At 43.4% G+C, this 13532-nt stretch overlaps 1 protein-coding gene across 1 annotated transcript in view; it reads left to right on the forward strand.

Moving 5' to 3' along the window:
- LIX1 (limb and CNS expressed 1) overlaps positions 1 to 13532 on the forward strand; it is a 304166-nt gene that overhangs the window by 253579 nt on the left and 37055 nt on the right. Inside the window, exon 5 of the mRNA XM_088444625.1 lies at positions 6377 to 6454. Coding sequence (XP_088300751.1) covers positions 6377 to 6454 — 78 coding nt within the window. The remainder of the gene's footprint in view (positions 1 to 6376; positions 6455 to 13532) is intronic.

Genomic DNA, 13532 nt, shown 5'->3' on the forward strand with positions numbered 1-13532 from the left:
TGTTGACTTTGACACATATACACCTACCTCCTGGAGAGTGTTCTTGATTTGGCCAACTGTTGTGAAGGGGTTTTTCTTCACTAGGGAAATAATTCTTCTGTCATCCACCACAGTTGTTTTCCGTGGTCTTCCGGTTCTTTTGGTGTTGCTGAGCTCTCCGGTGCGTTCTTTCTTTTTAAGAATATTCCAAACAGTTGATTTGGCCACACCTAATGTTTTTGCTATCTCTCCGATGGGTTTGTTTTGATTTTTCAGCCTAATGATAGCTTGCTTCACTGATAGTGACAGCTCTGAGAATCGACAGCAACTGATTCCAAATGCAAATGTCACACCTAGAACAACTCCAGACCTTTTACCTGCTTAATTAATAATGAAATAACGAGGGAATAGCCCATACCTGTCCATGAAATAGCTTTTGAGTTGATAGTCCCATTACTGTTGTAATTCCTACACCGTTCACCTGATTTGGATTTAATTACCCTCAAATTAAATCTGAAAGTCTGCAGTTAAAGCACATCTTGTTTGTTCCATTTCAAAGCCATTGTGGTGGTGAATAGAGGCCAAAATATGAAAATTCTGTCAATGTCCCAATATTTATGCCCCTGACTATATATATATATATATGTTTAAGGGGGTCTGTATGCGGCAGTTTTTCCATGTATATTACTGTATGTATATATGTACCTATGTAATAAGGATGTACAGTATAAATAAACAGGTTGCATATTTCCCACTAGGTATGTATACCTGTGTATGAGTCTGTACATGCTTATCTATATGAGTATATGTAACTATGTATATGTACTGTATTTAAAGACACCCCTAGTCACTGCCCAAGAATACCTATCGGAATTGCATAGATCTCCACACAATTCTGATCCCCCCACATTAACCATCAGGACGCATGCACAGATTTAACGCATCTGGTGCTTGCGCCCAATGTTCTAAATGCGTTCCCCTCTGGATCAGGCCCAGAGTTTTCCACGTATGTAACTTACAGCACTTGCATATGAGTGTTTTATTGCATTAGTGATACCTATGGGAATAATGCACTATTGTGCGTCTCAATTTTTGCTTCCATTTAATGATTTTATACGGAGGACAGTGTGTTAGCATCTATTGATGTGCAGAAGGGGTATGTGGAAAATACCGTTTTATTTTGCCGGGGAGGAGGGGGGATAAAGGGTGCGTGATTACAACACATGCACTGGGGTAAATGGGGGCAGTACAGTGAGGTTTTGCCTAGGGCGCCTAAAAGCCTAGCACCAGCCCTGGTTAGAGGTAGGGAGAAGGGGGAGGGTTAGGATACCGACCAACGCTATCCTAACCCTGTAAGGTTGCAGGTGTCGGGATTCTGACTGCCAGGTTCAGAGGGGTGTGGGTGGGGTTGTGGGCCCCAGAGATATCAGTGTATCGGGCCCCAAGTTTTCTGTTGCCGGCCCTGCTTAAAGGCAAGGAAACATTGTAACAAAGCAATGAGGAAGGCAAGTCAGATTCTTGGTTGCATAGGGAAAGGAATCGGTAGCAGAAAGAAAGAAGTGATAATACCACTGTATAGGTAATTGGTACGTCCTCATCTCGAATACTGTGTTCAGTTCTGGAGGCCATATCTCCAGAAGGATATTAATACATTAGAGACTGTACAAAGAAGGGCAACTAAAATGGTGCAAGGTCTACACAAAACGTTCCAGGAAAGACTAAAAGTTCTTAATATGTATAGTTTGGAGCAGAGAAGGGAAAGGGGGGACATGATAGAAACGTTCAAATATATAAAGAGTTTTAACAAGGTAAAGGAAGGAGACATTCTTCAAAGAAAGAAAAGTATTAGAACAAGAGGACATGTTCTGAAACTGGAGGGTGGTAGGTTCAGGGGAAATTTGAGGAAAAATGTCTTCACAGAAAGGGTAGTGGACAAGTGGAATAGCCTCCCATCAGAGGTGGTAGAGGCTAAGAAAGTAGAGCAATTTAAACATGCATGGGATAGACATAAGGATATCCTTCAGAAGAAGTAAGGATCAATAAGGGTTAAGGTGACAATACATTTAAAAATGGGGCTGACTAGATGGGCCAAGTGGTTCTTATCTGCTGTCAAATTCTATGTTTCTAACAGATGTTTTTGTGCAGGGCAAAATGTGAATTTCCCTTATCAAACAATTTCTGTGTCTCTCCAGGCCCCCTGTGTTACTCCAAGCGATCCGCGGATTTCCAGGCTCCCTGTGTGTCTTCATCTCCAGGACTACATGTTTCTTCATCTCCAGGCCCCCTCTGCCTCTCCCTAGGCCCCCCTGCCTCTCTCTAGGCCCTCTTGTCTCTCTCCAGGACCCCCTGTGTCTCTCTATCCACAGGCCCACCTGTGGCTCTCAGCCTATTTCCCCACAGACCCAGTATATCTCTCAGTCCCATTTCCCCAGACCCAGTGTGTGTCTCTTAACCCCATTCCCCCAACCCCAGTGAGTGTCTCAGCCCCAATGTGTGCCTTAGTCACATGCACCCCAGCCCTGTGTCGTCAGCTCCAACCTCCCCCCAGCCCTGTGTCATCAGCTCCAACCTCCCCCCAGCCCTGTGTCAATAGCTCCAACCTCTCCCCAGCCCTGTGTCATCAGCTCCAACCTCCCCCCTGAGCCCTGTGTCATCAGCTCCAACCCCCCTCAGCCCTGTGTCATCAGCTCCAACCTCCCCCCAGCCCTGTGTCATCAGCTCCAACCTCCCCCCAGCCCTGTGTCATCAGCTCCAACCTCCCCCCAGCCCTGTGTCATCAGCTCCAACCTCCCCCCTGAGCCCTGTATCAGCTCCAACCTCCCCCCAGCCCTGTGTCATCAGCTCCAACCTCCCCCCCAGCCCTGTGTCATCAGCTCCAACCTCCCCCCAGCCCTGTGTCATCAGCTACAACCTCCCCCCCAGCCCTGTGTTATCAGCTCCAACCTCCCCCCCCAGCCCTGTGCCATCAGCTCCAACCTCCCCCCCCAGCCCTGTCATCAGCTCCAACCCCCCCAGCCCTATGTCATCAGCTCACTCCCCCCCAGCCCTGTGTCATCAGCTCCAACCTCCCCCCCAGTCCTGTGTCATCAGCTCCAACCTCCCCCCCAGGTCTGTGTCATCAGCTCCAACCTCCCCCCCAGCCCTGTGTCATCAGCTCCAACCTCCCCCCCAGCCCTGTGTCATCAGCTCCAACCTCCCCCCCAGCCCTGTGTCATCAGCTCCAACCTCCCCCCCCAGCCCTGTGTCATCAGCTCCAACCTCTCCCCCAGCCCTGTGTCATCAGCTCACTCCCCCCCAGCCCTATGTCATCAGCTCCAACCTCCCCCACCCCCAGCCATGTGTTGTCAGCTCCAACCCCCCCAGCCCTGTGTTGTCAGCTCTAACACTCCTCCCATTGTTTTGTCGTCAACTCCAACCTTACAACCCCCTCCCCACTTGCTGCAGCCACCGCCAACAACACTTACTGCTACTCCTCTGTTTGGCTGCCTGCTGCTTGTCTGTGGCTGGCGTCACCGTGCAGACTACTTGTTGTTGCAGCATGCATGGACATTGTCCTGGAGGTGTAGCCTTCAGTTCTGACTGACAGGCTCTGCAAAGGCTTGCCCAACAGCTCCCCCATCGGACATGTTTTTTTACCATTAGTAAGCTTCTGTGCACGCTGATCAGGCAGCGAGTGTGGGTGAGTGGAGGGCGGCCGCCGGTCACTATAGGGACCGGCCCAGCAGAAACCGGGCCGGTGTCCCGGCAGCCATCTCCGCCCCTGGCTGTGTTTACCAATAGGCTAGACACGATGATCTAGAAGTGCTGGTTTAGCAAAAAAAAGTTTGCAGGACTGAACTGAAACAAGATTAGTTGAAGCTTTGTACTCCTTTTTAGAGATGTGCCCAGACCCCCGTGTTTTGGTTTTGGATCTGGATTTATCTTCATGTTTTGGTTTTGCAATATTACTTTCAAGTTTTTGGGATTTGGATAAAAAGCGATAAAAATTTATTAAAAATCAATAAAAACAGCTAAAATGTCCGAATCCAAAGCCTGAGTTTGGTTTTTAAATCCTAATTCCGAACCGGCAAAAGATCCGAACCAGGAGTCGGTTCGAACAGGGTCACAAAGTGAATCTGAACCTTGACCTGGTTCTACTCTGAACCCTTAAATTCGAGTGTGTTCGGATTTCAGAAATCCGGACATGCACATCTCTACTTTTAAAACAATTTAAATTTTAATGGCATTTTTATAAAGTAGTGATGGGTTTTAAAATCTGCACGACCACACAATCAAAGTAGAAGAGTTGAATGAATGAAATGATCATAACAGGCTTTTCTCTATCTTTTCTTGGGCCACGAGTCTCGCAATCTAGACCACTCTAGAGTACATATTATCTTTGCTCTATCTTGACAATGCAACTGCTGTTAACTACAGCTTCCCATTGGAATACTGGTTTTACTGCTGCTACCCCTCAAATCTAAGCGTCATGCTCTCTGTATTTTGTTCATCATATTTAAGGTTGCGTTCCCTTCTCACATAGACTTCCACACCCTGTACCCTGCTAACATTTCTATAATAATCACATTTTATTCCAAAACCATAATCCATCTACCTCCACTATATTCACCCTAGTAACAGCTTTCCATTACAACCCTTAATGGGGTGCATACAGTATCCAGCCTGCTTGTTCTCAGTAAAAGTTCTGTGTCCTCAATAAACCCCATTCTGCTCATTTAGGTGCAGTCTGTTTTGAATTTTTTTTATATGTGGTTTTTAGCTGTGCTGCATGCCAAAAACTCAAATACAATTGCAGACCAGCTAATTTACCCATTCACCTGGTGTATTTTTTTTTGCATAATGATGTCACGCATTTCCACACCTTTGTACATCATAAATGACCTGCAGTAATGAGTCGTGTGAAAAATAGAATACTTTTAAATCTGTGCTTTTCAATATCAAGCTTGATTGATCAACTCTTATAGAAAGTGAGTAAGTCTCCCTCACCTTATATTTGAATCAATCATCTTTTATTAATGTTTGATGGCTTTGTTTATGCATAACTCACTTATGGTTCCACCACAATGTCTCAATGGGGTTATGGTCTAGACATGTCACATAACAATAATTAATAATAGGAAGTTAACGATTATATTGGTGTTATTTATATTGAATGGATTGTTAAAATTATGCTGATGGTATCTCAAAAATACTGTATTATGGTGGTCACTGGGATGCTCTGCGCATTGTATGATGGTCACTTGGATGCTGTGCATTTTGTATAGCAAGCACTGAGATGCACTGCATATAGTAAAGCAGGCTCTGGGATGATCTGAGTAATGAATGATGGTTACTACCATGCTCTACATATTGTATGATGGTCACTGGGATGCTTTGTGTATTGTATAGTGGTCACTGGCATGCTGTGCATATTGTATGGATGTCACTGGCATGTTATGTATTGTATGCAGGTCATTGGGATGCTCAGTATATTGTATGTGGTCACTGGAATACTCAGTGTATTGTATGTTAGTCACTAGGATACTCTGTGTTTTGTATGGTGGACCCTGGGATGCTCTGTGTTTTGTATTGTGGTCACTAGAATGCTCTGTGCTCGGGCCCCCCAAGTCGTAATTCAGCTCTGCTCTCATCCTACGTTATCCCTGTCTTTAGTGCGCCCACTTCAGTCTGCCACTCTAATCCCTTTTGTGCTCCCTTCCCAGGGTCATTAAGTGCTACTTTTAATAACTGTTACTCACTTGGCTGTCTTTATATGTCACTGTTTGATTTTTTATTTTCCCCCTTGAACTGTCTCTTTAATTTTTTTTATGTTATATTGATTTTGTGTACTTTTGTGGTTTTCCAAGTGCGGACACTTGGTGGCAGGGGTATTTCTATAATGGGTTCAGGGTGTGCGGGGCACATGGGTCCAGGGGGCCCACACCACACACCCTGCACCCATATTTTTAATACTTACCACTCTGCCACCGGAGTCCCACATTGGTGCCGGTACCAGCGCTGTCAGAATCACCTGGAAAATGGCCACCGCGGCCATTTTCTCTGCGTTTTGCGCATGCGCAGTAGGGAGAACAGCGGGAAAAGTCTGCGGCGCCATTCTAGTGCTCAGAGTCTACCAATGCGGCACTGCGCTCAGTGTGCATCTGGCCGCCGGACAGAGACTGCATACAGGCCCCCTCCTCTCTTGAAACGCCCCTGTTTGGTGGTCACATATAATTAAAATGTAATAATAATAAGGAATAAGGGTTTTCTGTACAGGCTAACCTACTTATATTTATTTTACAGGACCTTTATCCTAATATAAATAGAGAACACAATCCTACTTATATATAAGCTATATGCTTGCATAGACCATATCAAAAAGTCTTGGTAACTCTTGGCATTATATTCTGCCCCACAGGAACTCATGATAGTCTTTCAACTCCTGCACTGGAACGGAAGTCTTAAAGCTCTCAGAGACACCAAGTGCTCTCGTCAGGTAAGAACTTTCTAAAGCATTATCCAATACACACGTTTAGCCCTAAAGCACTTACCCAGAATGCCTTTATTTATTGATCTGGAATCTTAATAGTTTAATAAGAAACATCTGTGGTTTTTACATTTAGAGTTCTCTCAGATGCCAATTCCTATTTAAAATGATGTCATCAACAATAAGTAAACTGTTGGGCGTATCTTTCAATACAACACTGCATAAAAAAAGTAATGATTCTAAAGAGCTTCAACTAACTCATTTACGTTTTAAATAAATATTATCGGTCATAGTAAGAAACTTTGTCGGGGTTATACAGTATACTGAGGGCCTGATTCACTACCAATCGCAATTGCAATAGCGATTACGCACGCAGTCTCTCTGTGATAGTATGCTAATCCACTTAGATCGCTATGCCATCGCAGCATTACATAAGGACGCCCACCTTACCATACACACACAACCGTAATGTTTAGCAAGACTGCGAAACCATCGGTAACATCGCAACCTCATGCACACTTGCACAAGCTCTGACCATACTCAGAAATTGCTAACGTCATCGCACGCTGTGAGTCCTCAGGCTGCATAGGGCATTGCAGTGGCTAATGCAAGCCCCTGCAATGGCGTTTAAATGCACTGGTTCGCCGACCACCCCCCACAAATGGCACTTCCTGTCAATTACTCTGCGATGGGTCTGCGTAGTCCCATTCGCAGTGACCAGTACGTGCACTGGCAGTACAATAACTCACAGAAACTGATACATGCTTTAGTAATTCTACTGACTTAGGGGTTTATGTATCAAGCAGTGAAAAGTGTGGAGAAATGGACCAGTGGAGAAGTTGCCCATAACAACCAATCAGCTTTGAAGTAGCATTTATCAAGTACAATCTATAAAATAATAGGTAGGAGCTGATAGGTTGTAATGGGCAATTACTCCTATAGCTCCTACCTATTATTTTATAGATTGTACATGATAAATGCTACTTCAAAGTTGATTGATTGTGGGCAACTTCTCCACTGGTCCACTTCTCCACGCTTTTCACTGCTTGATACATAAACATGTAATTTATTATTACAACTGGCCAAACAAAAGATAATTATTGGTTGGTTGATATGCATACCCTCCAATATGCCATACGTCATGAACAAAAAGGGCAACCCCAGAATCTGGAGGTGAAGTCTTCCTTTTGAGCTGCTTTTGCTGGATTGGATGGTGTCTGGATGAATTGGGGACAGGGAATATAAATGACCCAGTGGGGAGATATATTGTTATGGGTTACTGTAAAGAGCTAGGCTCTGCTTTTGTGATTTTTCAATGTATATGTAGTTAATAAACTAATGAATCTAGAAATATTTGACTTAATATGTGCTCAGATTTGCAGAATGCAATGACCCATAAAAACTAGAGATGTGCGCCTACCCCTGTGTTTTGGTTTTGGTTTTAGATCTGGATCTCCCCTGGTTTTGGATCTGGATTAGTTTTGCCAAAACCTCACCTCCATGTTTTGTTTTCGTGTTTTGGTTTTGGATCTGGATTTTTTCTTTAAAAATAAAAAAAAACAGCTAAAATCACATGTAATGGGCCTTTTTTTGTTCCTACATTATTAATAACCTCAATAACATTTATTTCCACTCGTTTCCAGTCAATTTTGACCACCTCACAGCTCACAATATGATTTGTTCATCTTGTTTAGGCCCACAATTTGCACCAAGATAGCTGGCTGACTAAGCTAAGCTGCAGCAGTGGGCGGCACAAACACATAGCAGTTCAACTTCAAACTTGGCACATCAGGAAACACTTTTATTATTCAAGAAAAGCCTGAGGGAGTTGGAGTAAGTATATAGTTGAAGGTATGGCAGGGACAGGAAGGATTGATTGGTAGTAAATTTAATCTTGTTTTTGATTCAAAAGAAAATTTATGAGGGCGAAGGGCAGGGGGTGAGACATTTACAAAAAATGTGGTACAGTACATTTACATCAGTCCTTGCCGCAGAAGAATCCTTGAGCATGGCTGCTGCTGCTGGGAGTTGATTTTCTCATCCCAGAAGGCGACCAGGAAGAGTGCGTTCCAAAAAAATAAACAATTGACTTAAATAATGCTTTGCAAACCTTCTATAAAGGCATTTCCCAACCTGTACAGGGACATAAAAAAAACATACTGGCCTCAAAGTGCCACTTAACCAGCACAGATATGTGGACAAGTGTAAGATCTATGATTTAAGGGCAGGGGTAGCCAACCCTGGTCCTCGAGAGCTTACCAACAGTGCATGTTTTCCAGGTCTCCTCACAGAATAGAATAAAACTGTAATAATTAACTCCACCTGTGGATCTTTCTAAATGTTTTGGTGAGTAATGAATACACCTGTGCACCAGCTAGATCGTCTGGAAACCGTGAGCTCTCGAGGACCGAGGTTGGCTATCCCTATTTTAAGGCCTTACATTGTGTCTTTCTTCAGAATCCTGTGCCTGCTTCTGCGGTTAGGAGTGGATTTTCATCCCAGGAGGGGACAATGAAGAGTGCTTCCAAAAACAATTAACTTAAATAATCCTTTGCAAACCTTCTGTAAAGGCATTTTCCAACCTGTACAGGGACATTGAAAAAAATAGATTTAGTTAGTGGCCTTCAAACTGCCATTGTTCCCACTGTCCACTTAACCATATGAGATATGTGAACAAGCGGAACAGAGCATTAAATGCAACATTTCAGATTCAAGGTATAAGTCTTACGTTGTGTCTTTCTTGGGAATTCTTTCTTAAGCACCATGACTGCTTGCTGGGAGTGGATTTTTTTCATCCCAGAAGGGGACCAGGAAGCGTGCTTTCCAAAAATAAATAAACAATTGACTTAAATAATCCTTTGCAAACCTTCTGTTCTGTGAAGGAATTTCCCAACCTGTACAGGGACGTTAAAAAAAACAGAGTTAGTTAGTGGCCTTCAAATTGCTATTGTTCCCACTGTCCACTTCTTAGATATGTGAATATGATGTTCAAATGTAGAAGGCCAAAAATTGGGTGGACCACACATGGCTTATTGATTAACCATGGCGATTGGATTAGTGTCATAAGGAAGAGGAGGCTGCAAACTGGGTGACATGTTATGAGTTGGCCATATGGGGTATGATGCTGTTAAGGGATCAGGCTGGTTTTCATTAAAATTTATTAGTGGACACATTATTATTATTATTATAGTTGTTGTTATTTTGGGTTGCCATCTCCTGAAGGGTGTTTACCAACAGACAGAGACTATATACCTATCAGCTCAGGCATAGACACTTACTGAGGAACAGAGCTCTGTTCTCTGGAGGAAAGCCAAGTAGGTGGGAGCCTCTGTTCCAACATCTGAAGCTCTTATTTTTTTTCCATCTATAATAGATGATGTGGAGAGATGTCATCGGGGACATCTAGCTCCTCTTTCTGTACCCTGCTCACCCTTTTTAGACAGGAAGTCCAGGAACGATGGTTTGGAAGAAGAAGGCCTAGCAACAGATGGAGATGGTCATTATCAAGACCTGGTCCCCCCAGTGGGTGTAGTCTGGGAGGTATTGGTTGGCATGCAGGCAGCAGAATATTCCATATTGTCTGTGCTTACTATTCCATATTTCAGTTTGTGATTCAGGTAGGAATAAAGTCGGCTACAGAACACAGTGACAGAATCACTGGATGTCTTAGTGCATTCAGGCCAAATACGATCCATGAATTCCCAGACAGATTCCAGACAGATGAATCCTTTGCTTGTAATAATCTTTGGTAATTCCTGGCAAAGGTGGGTGTTATAGCCAGACACTTTGAAGGCTGTAACTTTGAACTGCTTTATAGAAAACATGTGAATGAAACCTTTCCACACTGCAGAACATGATGGAGAAATCCCTTGAAGTTCAGCACCTAGAGCATCTTTTTTCATGTTCTCTGAGGCCTCTCCTGACTATGAAGAAAGATTTTCCACACTGTAGTCTTCCATTGTGACTTTTTAATGGTGATTTCAATGTTGTCCACTGGCTGAGATCCATCTCATCTGAGGGTTGGGTTCTCCCCATGCAAATGAGACAATTCACATCCAGAAGGTGACTCTTATGTTTAGCCATGGTGTCAGTCTTTCTTTTGGCAGAATTTGCACAATCTTGGTCTTGGGGGCACCATGATGAATCAGACAGATCGTCCAGGGTAAACATCTGATCTGGTGTTGTATCTATTTCTATTAAACCTTTTGTGTGTGAGATTAGTCATCTGCCGCTTGTGGTGGAGCTCTTTTTCTGCTTTCTAAATGATCTCCAGACACAACGTAAAACTTAAACCTTGTTGCATTTAATGCTCTGTTACGCTTGTTCTAATAACACACTATAACACAGTAGACTTATAATCTTTGCTTTTGTTTACGTTTTTGAATAGAACAGTTTTAGAATTTAGGATGTCTACTCTATATACAGTAGGTTTGTAAATAAATATAGGCTTTAGTTTTTTAGAGCATATATCTTTATAAGCTGTTAGGATAACATTTCTGCTATGTTTAAGATTTAAAAAAAAACTTTTTGTAACCCAATAACTTAAAAAAAAAAAAAGTTTTAATTGCAATATTCATGCAGCCCCTTGACAGACAGCAGCACAGCACCCCTGCGCAGCTACGCTGATGACAGGTGTGGCTAACATGCCCACAATAAAAATTGTTTATTATTTTGGGCAGCAGCATCTTGACAGACAGGAGCACAGCACCCCTGCGCACCTACGCTGATGACAGTGACAGCCAGGTGTGGCTGACACGCACACAAAAAAAATGTAACAAAAAAAAGACAATATAATTTTATTTTTTTTCAGCTCCAGAACTTGGGCCCAGACCACAGATTGATCACGACTGGAGTCGGGCAGCACTAGGTTGCAACTTGCATTGCTGGCTGGTTCCTGTGCAGTTAAGCCTAACACACGCGCGCACACAGACCGTAAAAGATCAAAAAAAGACAATTGATTTTAATCTATCTTATGCTCAAGAACCTGGGCCCAGAGCAGTGATTGATCACAACTGGAGTGGGGCAGCACTAGGTTGCAACTTGCATTGCTAGCTGGCTACACACACACACACACACACAGTTAAAGTTAAAAATAAAAAAATGCAATTTATTTTTATTTTTTTATGCTCCAGAACCTGGGCCCAGAGCACCGATTGATCACGACTGGAGTCGGGCAGCACTAGGTTGCAACTTGCATTGCTCGCTGGATCTTGTGTAGTTAAGCCTAGCACGCACACACACACACAGAGAAAAATATTACACTAAAAGACCCTTTTATTTTTATTTTTTTTACAATATATATATTTTTTGGGGGGAGTCCAGAACTTGGGCCCAGATGGACGCAGCACCAGCCCAGTTGTATTCTGCACCAGCACAGATGGACACAGCAGACAGCAGAGCGCCAGCCCAGAATGATTCAGCACTGCAGCACCAGCCCAGGACACAGCAGACAGCAGAGCACCAGCCCAGAATGGACCAGCAGTGCACCAACCCAGGACACAGTAGACAGCACCACTCTCCCAGCCCTACACTACCCACCCTCCCTGTTCAGTCTCCACAGCCGGAGTGAAATGGCGTCTGCTGCGTGGTCCCTATATACTACATTGATCATAGAGACGTAAGCTTGCGAACTACGAGATTTCTGACTCGGTTTCGAGATCCGAGTCAGGTGGGAAACTCCGAGCCTGCTTGGATCCGACTCAGAGCTGCAAAATTCTGGTGGGTTCGGTTCTCTGAGAACCGAACCCGTTCATCCCTAATAAAAATCACTGACACACTTCGTTGTATTAGACTACCCAACAATAAACCGTTGAAAGCTAACTGCTTATTGATTGGTATGGGTTAATGCAGTGTGCAAGTTTTGCCCTACAGAATGTTGGAAACTATCCCGTATGGCTACATGCACTGGGAGGTTTTACAGTCTTGTCTCTTTAACACATGTGGCACTTTTACTCTCAGACTAGTATTTCCTAATTGCAAAGTATTTGGTCACTGGCATGGCACGGCCTCTCTTGTGTCCAAGCTGCTGTTTTTCAACATAGACAAAGCTAGAACATATGCTCTTAAGGGAATAATATATGAAATCTGTTCTCAAAACATATGCTAAATTTAAGAACACAAATCATAATAAAAAAAATACAGTTACTGGCACAGTCCGTCAATAAACCTAAACATTTGGCCTAGATCTTACTGAAGCAGATAATGGAAAAAAGTCATCATGTATTATACAATACACTGAGGCACAGCTTTTAGACAATTTAGGGCAAAAAAACCATTTTAACTGCATCCTGTGAAAAGTCAAAACAGTGTAATTCTATATTTTTCTGGGTTCTACAAATAATATTGAAGAGTTTGAAAACAGTGTGTGTGTTTCAGGGTGTTGTTTTTGAACCAGGTTTTAGTTCCTTATGTGGTCTATGTATTAAGGCAATTATGGAGGAAAGAATGGTGCATGTCCACTCTTTCCTCCATGTTTGCTCCCCTTGCCCGCAGTCATACACTGGGGCAAGCCTGGAAGAATAGTTGGGGTGGAGTTGCGGTGCGCATGTATGTAAGAGGCATACTTGCCAACTCTCCCTCATTATCAGGGAGACTCCCTGAAATAGTAGCAATCTCCCTGACTCCCTGAAGAGTCTAGCAATCTCCCTGATTGCACCTTGGCCCCATTATGAAGCTGTTATATAAACAAAAAGACAGAGATATGTACATTAAAATTGGATCATTAGTATAATTTCCCTGCATTGGGTATAAGGCACAATGATCCCTATGGCTACATGAATTTTCTGAAATGCATTTGTGTGGTTTCATCAACAAACAGATCTTGCTAACTGGTTTGGGGCTCATTTACATTTGGATGTAAGTCAGATTTATGACACGCCCCTCAGATGTAGCCGTACACGCCCACTTTACCGCCACACTTAGAGGTTAATCATTATTTTGTTGCATATCAAGCTGCTCTATCTCCTCCTGTATGTGCCAAACTCTTCTGTCACCTCTGAGGGGGCGAAGGCCAGCATTGGGTCTTTGTATACATGGTACATAGAGTCCTCACTTTTTGTTTCTTTGGCGGTTCACTATGTACAGTATT

The sequence above is a fragment of the Taudactylus pleione genome, unplaced genomic scaffold (assembly GCF_031769625.1).
Source record: "Taudactylus pleione unplaced genomic scaffold, aTauple2 ptg000370l, whole genome shotgun sequence".
Lineage (NCBI taxonomy): Eukaryota > Metazoa > Chordata > Amphibia > Anura > Myobatrachidae > Taudactylus > Taudactylus pleione.